The 15,880-nt window shown below is 45.3% G+C and overlaps 1 protein-coding gene across 6 annotated transcripts in view; it reads left to right on the forward strand.

The window, feature by feature from the left end:
- The window catches only part of abcc3 (ATP-binding cassette, sub-family C (CFTR/MRP), member 3), a 46,404-nt gene extending 32,375 nt beyond the window's left edge, over window positions 1–14,029 (forward strand). Inside the window, exons 17-31 of one of the 6 annotated variants that reach the window (XM_071473165.1) lie at window positions 372–548; window positions 664–831; window positions 1,149–1,332; window positions 1,425–1,533; window positions 1,817–1,973; window positions 3,295–3,502; window positions 3,922–4,232; window positions 9,138–9,337; window positions 10,231–10,357; window positions 11,042–11,143; window positions 11,639–11,785; window positions 11,886–12,044; window positions 12,294–12,460; window positions 12,549–12,743; window positions 13,305–14,029. In XM_071473165.1, the coding sequence (XP_071329266.1) occupies window positions 372–548; window positions 664–831; window positions 1,149–1,332; window positions 1,425–1,533; window positions 1,817–1,973; window positions 3,295–3,502; window positions 3,922–4,232; window positions 9,138–9,337; window positions 10,231–10,357; window positions 11,042–11,143; window positions 11,639–11,785; window positions 11,886–12,044; window positions 12,294–12,460; window positions 12,549–12,743; window positions 13,305–13,416 (2,523 nt within the window). In that variant the 3' untranslated portion in view covers window positions 13,417–14,029. Of the gene's footprint in view, window positions 1–371; window positions 549–663; window positions 832–1,148; window positions 1,333–1,424; window positions 1,534–1,816; window positions 1,974–3,294; window positions 3,503–3,921; window positions 4,233–5,215; window positions 5,530–9,137; window positions 9,342–9,989; window positions 10,115–10,230; window positions 10,358–11,041; window positions 11,144–11,638; window positions 11,786–11,885; window positions 12,045–12,169; window positions 12,461–12,548; window positions 12,744–13,304 lie in introns of those variants that run through there. The other 5 variants (XM_071473164.1, XR_011687338.1, XR_011687339.1 and 2 more) reach the window with 5 other exon arrangements.
- The last annotated feature ends 1,851 nt before the right edge of the window (window positions 14,030–15,880 follow it).

Raw genomic sequence — 15,880 nt, forward strand, 5'->3', positions numbered from 1 at the left:
ACAGTTGCAGATTTGCAGATTTGTCGTCTGAAGAGTTTTAGATTGAACAGATGAGTCATGATGTGTGAACTGTTGGAGATGTAGATGTGCTGGTGAGTGATTTATTTAACTTTGACAGTTTCCAGTCTTCATGTCAAACTGAGCTAATCTCTAGTGTTGAGCTATGACCTCTGACCCTCCTGTCTACATGTATAACGGCTCTGTTACATAAACCTCACTGCAGCAGGATGAGGAACCTCAGCAATGAGAACATCAGTGGCGTGAGAAAGACGTGATCAGCTGAAACCTGACAGTAACATTAGAGAAAGGCCCTCAGTGACCTGACAGCACTGAGGTGTTTTGTGGTGTAAAGGAACTTTTGTTGTCCTCAGGGATCGATAGCGTACGTCCCTCAGCAGGCCTGGATACAGAACGCCACCCTGCGGGACAACATCCTGTTTGGGAAACCCTACAATGAGCAGAAGTACCGCTGCGTTCTGGAAGCCTGCGCCCTGACCCCTGACCTGGAAGTGCTGCCTGGAGGAGACATGACTGAGATAGGAGAGAAGGTACCGGAGAAGAGCGTCTCCAGTCTCTCTTCATTTACTTAGTCAGCTCTGTTTAGTTTTCAGTTTCCTGGATATTCGTCCTCCACAGTGATTCTGATCATGTCTCAACCTGCAGGGCATCAATCTGTCCGGTGGCCAGAGACAGAGGGTGAGCCTGGCCCGAGCTCTGTACAGCGACGCTGACGTCTACCTGCTGGACGACCCGCTGTCCGCTGTGGACGCCCACGTGTCCAAACACATCTTTGACAACCTGATCGGTCCAGAGGGCGTGTTGAAGGGAAAGGTGAGAGAGACCCAGTGCTGTGGTTACCTGCTAAACCAAGATGGACGTAAACATTATACTTGCTAAACTTTAGCACGTTAGCATTGTCATTATTAGCATGTTAGCATGCTGATGAGGATGAGACAGCTCTTTATCTTGAGGGTTAGGCTTAGGAGAGGAAGTTGTTAGCAGAGAGGAAGTTGCATCTTATCACTTTATGACACCACTTTCTGATAAGAGCTTTCTGTGTGAGCTGATCCTGCTGGTAATAAAAACTGTTATTTATGTGTGTGTTTTCTTAGATAACAGCTGAGGTGTGTTTTGTTGTTTTACTCCAGACACGTATTCTGGTGACGCACGGCATCAGCTTCCTGCCTCAGGTGGACAACATCATGGTGATGGTGGAGGGCCGGGTGTCAGAGATGGGCTCCTACCAGGAGCTGCTCAAACAGAACGGGGCCTTCGCAGAGTTCCTCAGGAACTACGCCCTGGAGGACATCGTGGAGGAGGACGAGGCCATAGGTGGAGCTCTGCTTCCTCCTCCTCTACCTCAGCTCACATCAGCACCAAGCCTGTTTGTTCACAGTATATCAAACTGTTTCTCTCTTTCACAGAGGAGTTGATTGAAGATGAGGCGTTGTTCCCTGACGACGCCCTTAGCAACCACACAGATATGGTGGACAACGAACCAGGGATCAATGAAGCCAAGAGAAACTTCATCAGGTATCAGAAATATTTCAAAGAAATAAAAACACAACCTGAAAACCTGCTCATCTCCCCAGACCGAGAAGTGACGGACTCTCAGATCAGAGACAGAGATCAGCTCTGTAAACACTTTGAACTTTATGAAACATGACCTAAACATGAAATGACCACTGTCAAATAAAACAAGTAGAATGAATTAGAACAAGTCTCCTGTTGGGATCATGTCAGCATCAAACAATTACAGCTGCTAAATTATTAGAGAAACACTGAGGTGAGTTTATTCCCTCTCTCACTGTCACAGGCAGATCAGCATCATCTCAGCAGACGGAGACAACACCAGGTGTCGCTCAGTGAGGAGACATGGCTGCAGCCAGAGGAGACACTCAGAGCCGCAAGAGAAGAAGAAACCACGTGAGGTGGAGAAGCTGATCCAGACAGAGAGCACAGAGACAGGCAGGGTCAGTCCAGCACTCTGTCTCTGTTCAGTGTCTTATCGTTCAAAGAGCTTTAATTGTCCTTTAACATTTTCATTTTGCCTTTTTACTCTGAGGCTCCAGGTTTTTATTCTAAAGTCTAAAGTTGACACAGATAGAATCTGGTTCTATCAGAATAAAACTGAGTTGATCGTCCCAAATCCATCAACAGGAATCACGTGTAACAGTAACATGTTCTAATTACACTGGGGAACACAATTTTTGTTGAGTTAGGTCTGACAGCTGTTTTTAACTAATTTTTGGGTGCGGAATCCAAAACTGATCTCAGTTTTTCTCTATCACGTCAAGTTTTTGAACTATAGGATCCCCGTTTTCTTAAAACATATGAAAAATACTGTACTAAGATGGAATAGTTACAAGCTTTGAAAACTAAAAAAACAGCATAAAACAAAATAGAACTTACAACGGTATGCCCACGGTTACAAGGTTAAGAGAAAAGCCAGAACAAATCCTCTTAATTCCTACTATGCCAGCTTTCTGTTTGCAGATATTGATAGTACTGACCTATTGGGAGCTGCACACACCTCTCACCACACTGTCTCATTGTGACTGCACAAACAAGTTGCCACGTAGCTGTTGATGAGTCCAATTGTAATCAGCTGGCAAGTCTTACTACAGCTGATCAGTGGAACTTTGCTTATCTGGAGGGTGAGCTGTGGAGAAAACACTTGATGTGCTAGAAAAAAACTGACTGCAATTTTGGAATCAGCATGCCAATTTTAGTTTTAATCAGCATAAAAATCTAACTCAACAGAAAATTTATTTCAAATTGTTCCCCAGTGTTATCCATCAGGAGCCATTATTCATTATAGTTAAATCTGGACACAGAAATGTTCATAACACATTCCGTCTCCCACCAAATATCAATATGTGTGATTCCATACTTTATGGACAACAAACAGTAACAATATAACACATCATAAGAAATAAAAACACATGACCCCCAACCCATAAAACACTGCATACAACTGTGGAGGTGATATCTGCTACAAGAGAGGAAAAAAGGGTCGGGTGCTTTAAGATACAGTGAAATACACTAAGTGAATTGCAGTAGAATACAGTGAAATACAGTGAAATACAGTAGTAGTTAGAGTTTTGTGTTTGTAAAGTTCTGATCTGGAGTCGAGGAACCATTTGATAATTTGATGGTTCTGCAGAAACCTTTATCAGTTTTATGACCTGAAACAGTGGACGGTTCCTCTCACACCATTACACTGTTCTTAATGATGATCGTAATGTTTACACCTTTGTGATTTGAGCTTGACTCAACCTCCCTCCTCACCAGGTGAAAACTAAAGTCTACCTGGAGTATGCGAAGGCAGTGGGACCCCTGCTGTCAGTGCTCATCTGTTTCCTGTATGGCTGCCAGAGTGCCGCCGCCATTGGAGCAAACATCTGGCTCAGCCAGTGGACCAACGACGCCTCGAGGAATCAGACCAAGGAGAATGTTGACATGAGGGTGGGGGTGTACGCAGCACTGGGCATTGCACAAGGTAAGATGGTCAAAGCTCATTCATTCTTATGGTCCTGGTGTTGTGTAGAAAGGTCCAGTTTTAATGTGCTGAAGTTATTCAGAGAAAGACCTTTACCTCCATATGGTGCACACGCTGCCTCCACCTCCTCCACCCACACAGTGTCCTGTTCCTCAAAGGTCTCAAAGTGGAGACCAGGAGGAGCGGCTGTGTGTCTGACCGACCGGTCATGTGTTGTTGTTGTTGTTGTTGTTGTGTTGGTGTGAAGCATCAGGTCTGTGGATGTGATGCTCAGTGTTCTTTTTCAGTCAGCTGTTTCCTTCAGGACAGACGCCGCCTGTGTCGACAGTATTGCCATTTCTTTCTCATCCCATAATAAACCTTTCTCTTTACTATCTCCTCCTCCTCCTCCTCCTCCTCCGGTTCACCTCCTATCCCAGGTATCCTGGTCATGATCTCTTCCTTCACTCTAGCCATGGGGAACATCGGCGCAGCCCGGAAGCTGCACCATAACCTGCTCACCAACAAGCTTCACACACCTCAGTCTTTCTTTGACACCACGCCTATAGGACGCGTCATCAACCGCTTTTCCAAGGACATCTACGTGATCGACGAGGCTCTGCCAGCCACCGTGCTCATGTTCCTGGGCACCTTCTTCGTTTCTCTTTCCACCATGATAGTTATCGTTTCCAGCACACCCATCTTTGCCGTTGTCATAGTGCCGCTGGCTTTCATATACGTCTTTGTCCAGGTACGGAGGAGAAATGTTGCTCGTGTGCCAGACCTCCTCCTGCTCCTCCTTCCTGTGTCACTCTTCCTGTTCCTGGAATGGCATGTCGCTTGCACGTTGGCGCAGCAGCTTTTTAACCTTCAGTTTGGGCCTCTGTCTCTCTGCAGCCTGTGATGATGTCCGCAACCAGCCTCTGCCGCTGTCGTTATCTTTATTCTCAATCTTAAATTCACTTTGCTCTCTCCGCAGCTGAAACACCTTCTGTTCCGCCCGCAGCCCGCCGCCCGCCGCCCGCCGCAACACCCTTCCTCACACTCATAAACACACGGTCACATGACTCTGAGACCGTCTGCTTACAAACCCTGATCTGACAGAACCATCACTGTCTTCAGTTAACCACAACCTCCCTCTAGTGGTGGAGCAGGTCCCTGGGGCTGGACCCAGACCTGGAACTGGGTCTAGATTAGTTCCAGGAACTACACCAGTCACTGTCACCAGTTAACTGGTCAGATCAAGGTTTAATTCTTCACGTTTTAGGTTTGATTTAATTTCAGCTGTAGAAGTAGATTCTTCTGTCACACACTCAGAACTTACTGAGGCGAGTTGTATAAGAGGTTGGATTTTAATCGGTGGACAGGTGTGTCCTGAGTTAGGATAGATGCACAGTGGGTCTGAGGGTGTGTGTGTGTGTGTATATCCATGATAAACAGACTTCCTTAAATACGAGGTACAGAATTAAAATATGGACCATCTGAACCTGCAGATGGGAGAAGGTGTATAACCTGATGTTGTGTTGTACCTGTGCTGACACACTATGATGACCTGATTTTGTGCTGTTGTTCTGGAGCTCACGAACATCAGAGCTACGGCAGCTGTTAGAGACACAGTCCAGTGCTGATCGTTCTGTTTGATCAGACATGAGGAACGGCTCCTGATCCATTTAACACAGGTGTTGTTGTGTTGTCACATTGACCCCCACCCCCCACCCCTCCCCTTTCTCGCAGGTGTGCTGTTGTTGGTTAACTGCCTGTTGTGCCGCGCCTACAGTATGCTGCGGGCAGCCAAGCTCACACACCACAACCTGCTCCAGGGGGTCCTGCGAGCTCCGCAGACCTTCTTCGAGAGCACCCCCTCTGGGCGGTTACTGAACCGCTTCAGCAGAGACATGGACGCTATAGACTCCCACATCCCTGAAAATATTGACATATGGATGCGCACTTTCTGGTACACACTGAATGTGCTGCTCATATGCTCTGCCCTCACCCCAATGTTCCTCATAGTCATAGCCCCATTAACGGTGTTCTATTGGTGGGTCCAGGTAAATAGGAAACAAGTCTGCTAACTCATTAATACAACATGCATGTCTGAGAGTGTTGTTGAGTGTGTGCTGCTCGACTGTTGCATGTGGTTGAAGTGATAATCATGGCTGTAGTGTGTAGTCAGTAGTGGTGTAGTCAGTGCGTAGCGGCTCCACTCGCTTCACTTGTTACAGCAGCAGTTTTAATGTTTTCATCAAACATAAAGAGAGACGTTGGTAAAAAACAGTCGTCAGAGGCAGAGCTGCTCCGGAGGCTGAAATAAACTGTGTGATCTCATTCTTATCCAATCAGAAGTAACCTGCAGTGATGTGTCACTGCTCATCTGAGAGCCTTCATCACCTCTGTCCACTGCACAGTTCTGACTCATCCTCAGTACATTAACATGAATGTGTTTCCAGCCACAGCTGCGGGTTATTCCTGCCTCTGAGCAGCTCTGTCTGACCTCAGGGCTGCAGAGCAGCAGGTCTTAATGTTGCTGTGAGTAGTGTTGATTTATTTTTTTGTACCTGATACTAATATTCAAGCAAATCCCAAACTAGCACTAATTCTTCTTTCTCAACACTGGAAATCATTTGTGAGTGTTCTGTATAATTTATAAATATTAATGTGATCAGGACGTTTGATTCAGAGCAGTTTAAAGATGATGTTCTTTGTGTTCATGTTGTGTTATGTTCAGGTGAGGAGCTGATCAGTGTAGGTTTAGTGGTGACACTTCTCTACCTGACCTGTAGGTGGCACAGTGTGGCATATTTCCGCTGTCACTTCTGGTTAAAGGGGCACTCCACCTGTTCCACACCTGAAGTTCAGCTCTTGAGGGCTGTGGTTCTGTGAAGTTGTCTGTGGAGTTTTCAGCCTGGTTACAAACTGAGGGTTTGAAAGGATCCAGTGTATTTGAGCCTTATGAGGAAGTAAAAGTCAGGATCTCTCCTGTTTGGTTTGAACTATTCAGTCCTGTATGGTGCAAATTACTTCATTAAAGTCTCAGGAAATAACACACAACACACTGAAGCTGCACCTCTCCATCAGGTGTTTGTTAGAACCAGATCACGTTGTTAGGACCAGATCATCAGGACAAGATCATGTTTGTAGGAGCCCTCTTCCAGGAATGGGCTGAGACTACACCATCTGCCTGTTGTGTTTTTAGAATAACACAATTACAGAGACATACGTGGAGAGTCACAAAGTGAACAAATAAGGGAATAAATGATAAACTTTCATGCTTTGTGTCAGAGGTGTGGACTTGAGTCACATGACTTTGACGCCTTTTGGCTTGAAAATACTCTGATACCTCACACCAAGCCCAAAGTTTAAGACGTGTGTTCTTTAAAAAGCCTGCCATGATTGGTTCATTTTCTGAATCATCTAACATTGATTCACGTCCATCAAGACCACACTTAATTCCCTTCATCCCCTGCTGCATCCACCACAGACCCTGACCGGGTTTTTACAAACCGCAGGCTAAGTTTTGGCCACTGAGGGTTTCTGCTCTTGTTCTTTGATATTCACCTAAACAATGCCCTAATGGTGCAGTGGGCTAATGTTACAGCAACATGATAACAACATAAAAGGTAATGTAACATTAATGTGGCTCCCATCATTGAAAATCAACCAACACCAACCAATAAAACATGTTTGATTTAAGATAAATGAATCAAATCTCATTTACTGTTTCCCAATCTGCTGAGTGTATGAACATGTTGCGGTTCTCCAACAGGACAACAGGGAGGACAGCTACTGCTGTCAACCTACCCTGATGTGGTCATCATGTGCAGTGAGTCCAGGTTACAGGTCACTGAGTCATGTGCAGTTAGTCCAGGTCACTGAGTCATGTGCAGTGAGTCCAGGTCAGAAAGCAGCTGAGCCTCTTTATCATAATCACAGATCCACTCTCTGCAGGAGCCTGTACGTCCTAAGAAGGACAACACCTCACACGGGTTCAGGCGTCGACAGCTCTGCTTAAATTCTGTCTCTGCCAACTTCCTGCTGTTTGTCTTTCTGATATCTCTTGACCCAAGTGGTCCTTTCACCAGCTGCAGTTTTTCTTGCAGTGCTTTATGCCTCTGTGAGGCCAAATGCTTAAACCGGGAGTTTTATCTCAGATGTGGAACATACAAGCCAACCACCAGAATATTCACAGAGAATCACTTTACATCACCAGGCACAGAAAAGAAAGTTGTTGCTGGCTTGGAGGGAACAGCAGCAAACAGCCTCGCCTACAGTGAGGTAGAGCGACATAGAGATGTTGAAGGTGGAGCAATAATTAGATTTACTCAGTGATGGAGTCATACCTCCCCCTGCATCAGGTGGTGTCCCTGATCAGACCCAAATCATACTGTGGCTTCCCAGTGCTGGGTGGGTATTTCTGAAACTCAGCAATCAGCTGCAGAGTAGACAATCTGCTTCCTGTTTGGACAAGCACACATGTGCCCAGTGTATGTTAAAGGTCATGATATGTGTTTTCAGGTGTGTTAGTATGGACGCAGATTATTTGTGATACGGAGCTAAAGTGTTCGTCTGGACAGAGATAGATTGTTTTAAAATGAAAAGGTATTTTTGTACCATAGACTGAATAAATGATGAACCTTCGTGCTTCATAATATTTTACTTTCACACTTGTGATTCCTCCAATTTTGTGGAAGAGACGTACTGAATGGCTGGAGTACCCCTTTAATCACCCTGAGGAAAGATCGGACACAATCTCATAAACCAATCAACCCACAAACATTCAGTCAAACAAACAGTTTCAGTCCATCAAACAGTCGCACATTCAGTGTAACACTGTGTTCTGACAGCTGCCACCTCTGTAGGTTTAGTTTCAGCCTAAAGGATGGTAAACATGCAGCATCACCTACACATACACTAATGTGTACAGGTTAATGATGATAGAGCAGGGATTCATGAGGCGTTTAGGGTCTTTGTGCTCACTGCTTTTCTACCAACCTGACCTCCAAATATACTAATATAAACCAGCACTAACAGAAGCTCATATTATTCCTCTGGCTTTGTCATGGCCTCCATCCTGCACGGTCTGTGTCTGCTGCATCATTGGTGTCTAATCATACTGTGGGAGGGGCTTCACTCTAACTACATGATTGAACACATGTACTCAGGGAAATAGATCTGCTGCTTCAAGCTTTTAGCATTTTCAAAATAACTGCATTTAATAGCCTGTAAATCAGATTTTTAATGAAAAACAAAACACCTGCAGTTGAAACTCACCAGTCCTCTGGGCCTTGTGGAAAACATGGATGAAGTTATTATGCAGTAATAATAATAATAATAATGTATTTTTGTGATGATAATAAATTATACAGTCACGTACATGCTCATTCTGAGGTTAATGCAGGTGAGCTGATCTGCATGTAAGTTTGGAAATCACCACCTGTGAGGAGCTTGTGTAACATTAGCTGGCAGCGAATCAACAGAGCAGAGGACTATCACACACTGCAGGTGGTTTGTTCAAACATGCTTTCTTTATTACTCAGAGTGCTTGCGACTGTGTGTGTGTGGGTGTCTGTGTGTATCATAATGATTTTTTGAATATCTGAACATTGTGATTTATTGTTTGGTCTTAATGTTGTGTTTCTTTCCCCCTCAATACCTGTAGAGATTTTACGTTGCCACATCTCGGCAGCTAAAGCGCCTGGAGTCGGTCAGCCGCTCTCCCATATACTCCCATTTCTCTGAGACCGTCACTGGCTCGAGTGTAATCCGAGCCTATGGCAGACACTCTGCCTTTGTTCTGATGAGTGATATGAAAGTGGATGAGAACCAAAAGAGTTACTACCCTGGTATAGTGTCCAACAGGTAGGTGTCCTGTTTCAGCTCAGCAGAACAGCTGCTGTGTTCCAGTGTTGTTTGTCTCTTCTCTGTGTGTGTGCAGCCACTGGTGTGAAGGTGTGGGAGGTTTTGGGAAACACACATAATCACTTTGCTAAAGTAAACTGTGAGTCACTTCAAACCAGTGGCTGAGTGGAGAAGGTGAAAGGCAGAAGAAAATGAAAACATTTCCACACTGGAACACAGCTGCTGACACGTTTCACTGAACAAACAGAGTCTCACAGCTGAACAACTGACAAAGCACAGACCCACACACAGCAGCTCAATATGATTTCACTCAGTGTTACACACTGTGCAGTAAACACACAAGTTACACAGCTCTTACAGCACATTGCTTCTTTATCAGATCGTTTCACAGTCGATGTTTTTACTGGTCAGTGCAGGAAAAGCTCAGATGTTATTAAAACCATCAACACTGGTTCTGTTCCATGTGTCTCTGGGAGTCGTACCAGTGAGTCAGCTCATCTAAAGGTTATACAGCCTCATTAATGTTACTGGTAACATTAGTGTTGTTATTGTGCTTCTTCTGCTATGACATGTAAAGATGTCTGTCAAGAAAAGAGCTTTCAATAATTAATTCCATCGTGACAGAAAATGTGTTTCTATACGAGACATTGATGTGAAGAAGAAATCAACAGACCACAGTGAACAGTGAAGCTACTGCAGATGTCTTCAATCAATAATCAGAGCCCAGCAGTGAGATGTGGGGTGTGATCAGAAGGACAGTTTGCTTGAAGATGAAATGTGACTCTGTTAATTTATCTTCTAGTTTGATATTTATACCATAAACTGAGTTCCTACGTTCTCCTGTTGCTCAGGCCTCTTCTCACCTGTAACTCTGCTGTAACTCTGTCACACAGGTGGCTCGGAGTGCGGATTGAGTTCATTGGGAACTGCATTGTGCTGTTTGCTGCTCTGTTTGCTGTGACTGGAAAGGAGAACCTGAATCCCGGCCTTGTGGGTCTGTCTGTGTCCTACGCTCTGCAGGTACACTACGAACACACTGCTGCAGTATGATCAGATGATTCAGCTGTTTCATTTACTCTGTTAGCGAAGTTGGTTTATTATATATGTGTGTTATCACTAATGACTCATAGTTTAAAATGTAGCATCCAGTCAATATTATATTTTAAATGGTTGAAGTTGAACTCATAAATGTTTTTATATTAATGATGGGAGACATGACTACAGGCTTGAACGGGTCCCTCATGGTGACAACTGACACTGGGTTATCACCAGACTTGTGTCTTTTAGCCTCTTTTAGCTCCTTATCTTGGTTTTCCAGCCACAAACTCAGCTCTTTCTTTTGAGCAGAAAGGCTCTGATAAACTTCCTGTACACAACCACACCAACACCAAATGACAGAAAGTTAGCGACTAGCTAGTGAACAAGGTGGAGTGTTTAATACTAAAATAGAGGTAAAAAGACAGGCTGCCAGAAACATGGCTCTAAATAAATACTGTTGTGAAGAAGCAACGTTTGTTCTGCTGCCTCGACCGTTTATCCAAATTAGGGCTAAATTAGGCAAAAAGCACTTACAGCTCATTCAATATGTGGGTATTTTGAACTACTGCACAGTTTTCCCACCCACCCCTGCCGACAGCAGTAGTACCCTGTGGTGCTCTAACACCCGTTGCGAGGGTCACTTTAAAGCCTGTGTTGTTCCTGTAGGTGACCATGTCTCTGAACTGGATGGTGCGAATGACTTCAGATCTGGAAAGCAACATAGTAGCGGTGGAGAGAGTGAAGGAATATTCTGAGACCAAGACGGAGGTATGTTATGAAGAATGTGTCTCTAATATCCACGGAAGCTTCAGGTGGACTGTGCATGTGTTTGCTTTCAGGAGTAAAACAGTGTTGGCTTCACGCTGCTGGTAAAAAGGAGGAATTTACTTACATTCTGAAAAATTGTCCAGCTGCCAAGTCCTGACCTATAAACTATAACTAGATCCAGAAATATTAGATTACCTGGTGCCAACATGGGCCCCTGTGTTACACAAGATTAACAGGGCACTTACACTGCACACAGTGTACTTTCTCAGCTGCAGTCACAGTGAGTGCCCTTCCATAACTGGTATAGTTGTTAGTGAGCATCAGTTTGTCCCAGAGGTGAAGTAAATGTTTGGCAGCTCTGAGTGACTGTTCTCACACAGATGAGCAGCTCGGGTTCTCAGAGTGAGGAACACATCAGCTGTGTGAAAAGCCAAACAGGCTAATGAGTTGTTCAGAGCTTTCTCCTCGTCAGAAATGCTGCGCTTGTCTTCACAGGCCCCCTGGGAGGTGGAGGACAAGAAGCCCCCTCCTGAATGGCCCATGGAGGGCAATGTGCAGTTCCAGGACTACAGTGTTCGGTACCGAGAGGGACTGGACCTCGTCCTGAGGAACCTGACACTGAGCGTCAAGGGAGGAGAGAAGGTGGGGAGGGTGTGGAGAGGCCGTCAGTAAGGCATCCTGGGTCAACAAAACCACTTCACTAATCAGGCCTGTGTGTGTATGTGTGTGTGTGTGTGTACAGATTGGTATCGTGGGTCGTACAGGAGCTGGGAAGTCCTCCATGACGCTCTGCCTCTTCAGGCTGCTGGAGGCTGCTGCAGGAGAGATCACCATCGACAAGGTGAAGATAGCTGAGATAGGTCTGCACGACCTGAGGTCCAAACTCACCATCATTCCACAGGTAACCACACACGCACGCACGCACGCGCGCGCGACCTCAGCACATGACTACAGCTTTAATTATTTTTCCACATGTTGTCATGTATGAAAAGACCTAAAATAACCACGAAGACCTGATTTCTGTAGGAGAATCATTTACACAGGAAGGACTTTGATCCACATCAGCTGTTGGTCACTGTCAGACCGTGCCTCTGTAACTGGATGTCCTCAGGACAGGGGGTGTCAACCTCACAGCTGTTCTCTGTCACAGGAGCCGGTGCTGTTCTCGGGGACACTGAGGATGAACCTTGACCCCTTTGAGCAGTGTAGTGATGAAGAGGTGTGGAAAGCTCTGGAACATTCTCACCTCCACAAGTTTGTCAGCAACCAGCCATCGAAGCTGGACCTGGAGTGTTCAGAGGGAGGAGAGAATCTCAGGTGGGTTCTGTTACCACACAGACCTCAGGAAGGCTTGTCTGCAGTGATGTGACCTGCTGTGACCTGTTGTGACCTGTATTGTCTCCAGTGTGGGTCAGAGGCAGCTGGTGTGTTTGGCTCGAGCTCTCCTGAGGAAAACGAGGATCCTCGTCCTGGATGAAGCTACGGCTGCTATCGACCTGGAGACAGACGATCTCATCCAGTCCACCATCAGGACTCAGTTTGAAGACTGCACCGTCTTCACCATCGCACACAGACTCAACACAGTCATGGATTACACAAGGTTAGAAATCTCTTGTCCGGCATCGTCAGAAAGCATTGTGGGATATTGATGACATCACAGCTGAAGCTGAAGTAGAAAATGCAGATGAAGACAAAATTAGTCCAACACAGTTTCATTAAAACGTCCTCACTAAAAACTGAATGTTGATGTATAAATGATGTTCACTGTCTTATGCCTTAATGTCCTCAGTTATATCAAACACTGAGTCAGCGCAGCTCTGTAAAGAAGCGCTGTAGTTTGTGTTTAAAAAAACCTCTAAGACTAGAGCAGCAGTGTCTTCATCACTTCATCATCATCATACGATCAGCTGGTTCGTCTTCTCTCACGTTGTGGCTCAGTTCTGACGAAACTTAAACCCAACAACGTTGCTAATCCTGAGTCTGACAGGAGCATCACATGGTTTTAGAGACATTCATTTTTAATGTGGATACTGTGTGAATGTGACCTGTAGATCCTGCAAAGCCAGAATCAAACACACTACACTCTACACAAACAGAAACTGTCTCCTTCTCTCTCCTGAGACCTGTCCAGACTCTGACTGTGTCCTCTGTCCTCCTGCAGAGTCCTGGTGCTGGACAAGGGAGAGGTGGCAGAGTTCGATACTCCGGCAAACCTCATATCACAGAGAGGAATCTTCTACAGCATGGCTAAAGACGCAGGACTGACGCAGTAGATGAGCTCAGTGTGACTCTGAGCTTCAGACGTGGAGCTGAAGAAACCTCCGAGTGCATGTGGTTTGTTTTCAGGGCACTTCCTGCTGGTTCTGAATAAACCTGAACTCCCTCTCAAGCTTGGATCAGTTAGCAGTTACAAACAGTTGTCGTGTTTGTGTGAACCTCCATCAGCACATGTCCGTACTCCGTGACTCTGTGGGCAGACGGTCCGACAAAAACAAGCCATATGTGCAAGTGCTGGTTGATCCAAGTCTGCTCTGTAGTGCCTTCTGCCAGTGGGACGAAGAAGCCAGTGAATGTATCGTTTTCTAATCAGCTGACTGCTGCAAAACAAACAACAAAAAAGGAGGAGCTTTTTTATTTTATTTTTTCTACCAGAAACATGCTGTGCCACTGTACTTTCCTCAGACAAAAACACACACACTTTGTGATAAACCCACTTATTTTTGTACTGTACCTTTATTTAAGCCACTTTTTAAAGATTTTCTCATCTAGGGAAGTTTGCTCAGTTTAACATGTGATTCTTCTGTGAACCAAATTTATAAAAACTTGAACTCTGTACCACCAAAATATAAGATATGATAATGCCTTTATTAAAAAAGAGGAAGAACACTGTCTGTGTGCTGACGTCTTCATTAAAGGTGCATCCCACGGTTTCTCCTCAAGGTCAGTCTATAGTACAGTAAGAGATGGAGTGCAGTTGCATTGTGGGAACTGTTGGATCCAGCGTCTTCACCGAAGAATAAAGGTCAGGACGTCGTCACCTCTGCTGCTTTCAAACATTCAAACATTTGGTCTTTTCTACTGCAGAACTTTGGCTGGTGAAGCTGCTTTTCAGTCTCAGTGAACTGATCCTGATCTGCTGATGGTCTGGTCTCCTGTGGTCTCTTCTGGTCTCTTCTGGTCTCCTCTGGTCTCTTCTGGTCTCTTCTGGTCTCTTCTGGTCTCCTGTGGTCTCTCCTGGTCTCTTTAGGTCTCCTCAAGTCTCATCAGGTCTCCCCTGGTCTCTTTAGGTCTCCTCAGGTCTCCCCTGGTCTCTTTAGGTCTCCTCAAGTCTGTTCTAGTCTCCTCTGGTCTCTTCTGGTCTCCTCTGGTCTGCCTGCTCATGGTTAATACAACTGATCCAGTGACTACAAAGTGGTTTAGAGTCCATGTCCTGCCCCCTCAGAAACCTTCGGTCCAGACCTGATCTGATGCCCCTCTTAGTTTAGAAACCAGTTTGACCTTTGTCACTTTCCCTCAGGTCTGATGACATTTTCCCTCCATCACTGATCAGCTGGAGACTCAAGGCCCAGTCTTGTTTCTAACAGGTGAACTCTGCTGCAGGTTCATCACCTGAACGAGCCTCTGATGAGGGGATCAGATCCACCTGAGTCACCTGAACCTCTGAAGACCTGAAGACCTGAACCTCTGAAGAACACATGACTAGAGGAGACTCAGCTGAAGCCAGAGTTTCTGAACTGTGACTGCTGATCTGGAATCAGCAGAATCTGAAATATTTAACTTTTTGATTATTTCCAGGTTTATGTGAAGATGTTTCAGATTTTTTACATTTTTTACGTTACAGTCTCAGTGAGCTGAGTGTTGATGGGAAATATAATAAATAATAGTAATAATGATAATAATAAACTTTCCATCAGGATGTAATGACTCCAGTCGTCCAGTAGAGGGCGCTCACAGTCAGTCAGTAACGTGACTGCTGTCTGAAAACTGACTGAACCATCCTCTGATGTTTAAACATGTTTATTGGTGATGAAATATTAGTGGAAGGTTTTTCCTCTAGTTTCTCACCTGGACTGACTCCAGGTCACGTCTCCGCTGAAGTTGTGCTGAACAGACTCAGTGGACATTACCACACAGTGTGACACTTCCTCTAAAGACTAAATGACTTCACACATTTCAAATAAACAATGAACTGTGTGGTAATTATGGTGCCAGTGCACACCTTGACAAGGTGTCAGGATTGTGTTGTGTTCTCTGTGTGTCCTGTCTGACAGAGTGAGGACTGATCTTTTTGATGTTGTATCAACTGAACGGAGCCAAAGAGACGAGTTCAGCTCAGCAAGACGCCTCTTGCCCCACACACAGATATTCTTCATGGGCCGCTGCAGATTTTCCTCTAACACTGAGCTCCCACTGTCTCTGTATCTCTGAGCCTGACAGACGCTGATGGCCCAGTGTGAGTGGTGCTCAGCTGCCAGCTCCTTTGTTAATGTCCCTGCCCGCGGGCGGAGCTGCATGAAGTGGCAGAGGTTTGGCTCTGGCCCCGTCAGTTTGTGCTGCAGGCGCCTGAACCTCGTGTAGCTAACCAGCTGCTGGCTCATACTTAACGAACATCCACCTTCTCATCTAACTTCAGAACAAAGGTGAAGAAACTTATTTCCCGAAACGTGGAACAGTTCCTTGAAGCTCTGTGTTTTCACTGAGTCATGCTTCAGTTTTATACATGAAACCTTGTGTGTG

This window comes from Trachinotus anak, unplaced genomic scaffold (genome assembly GCF_046630095.1).
Source record: "Trachinotus anak isolate AG129_WGS33_773 ecotype Australia unplaced genomic scaffold, CSIRO_AGI_Tana_v1 ptg000048l, whole genome shotgun sequence".
NCBI lineage: Eukaryota > Metazoa > Chordata > Actinopteri > Carangiformes > Carangidae > Trachinotus > Trachinotus anak.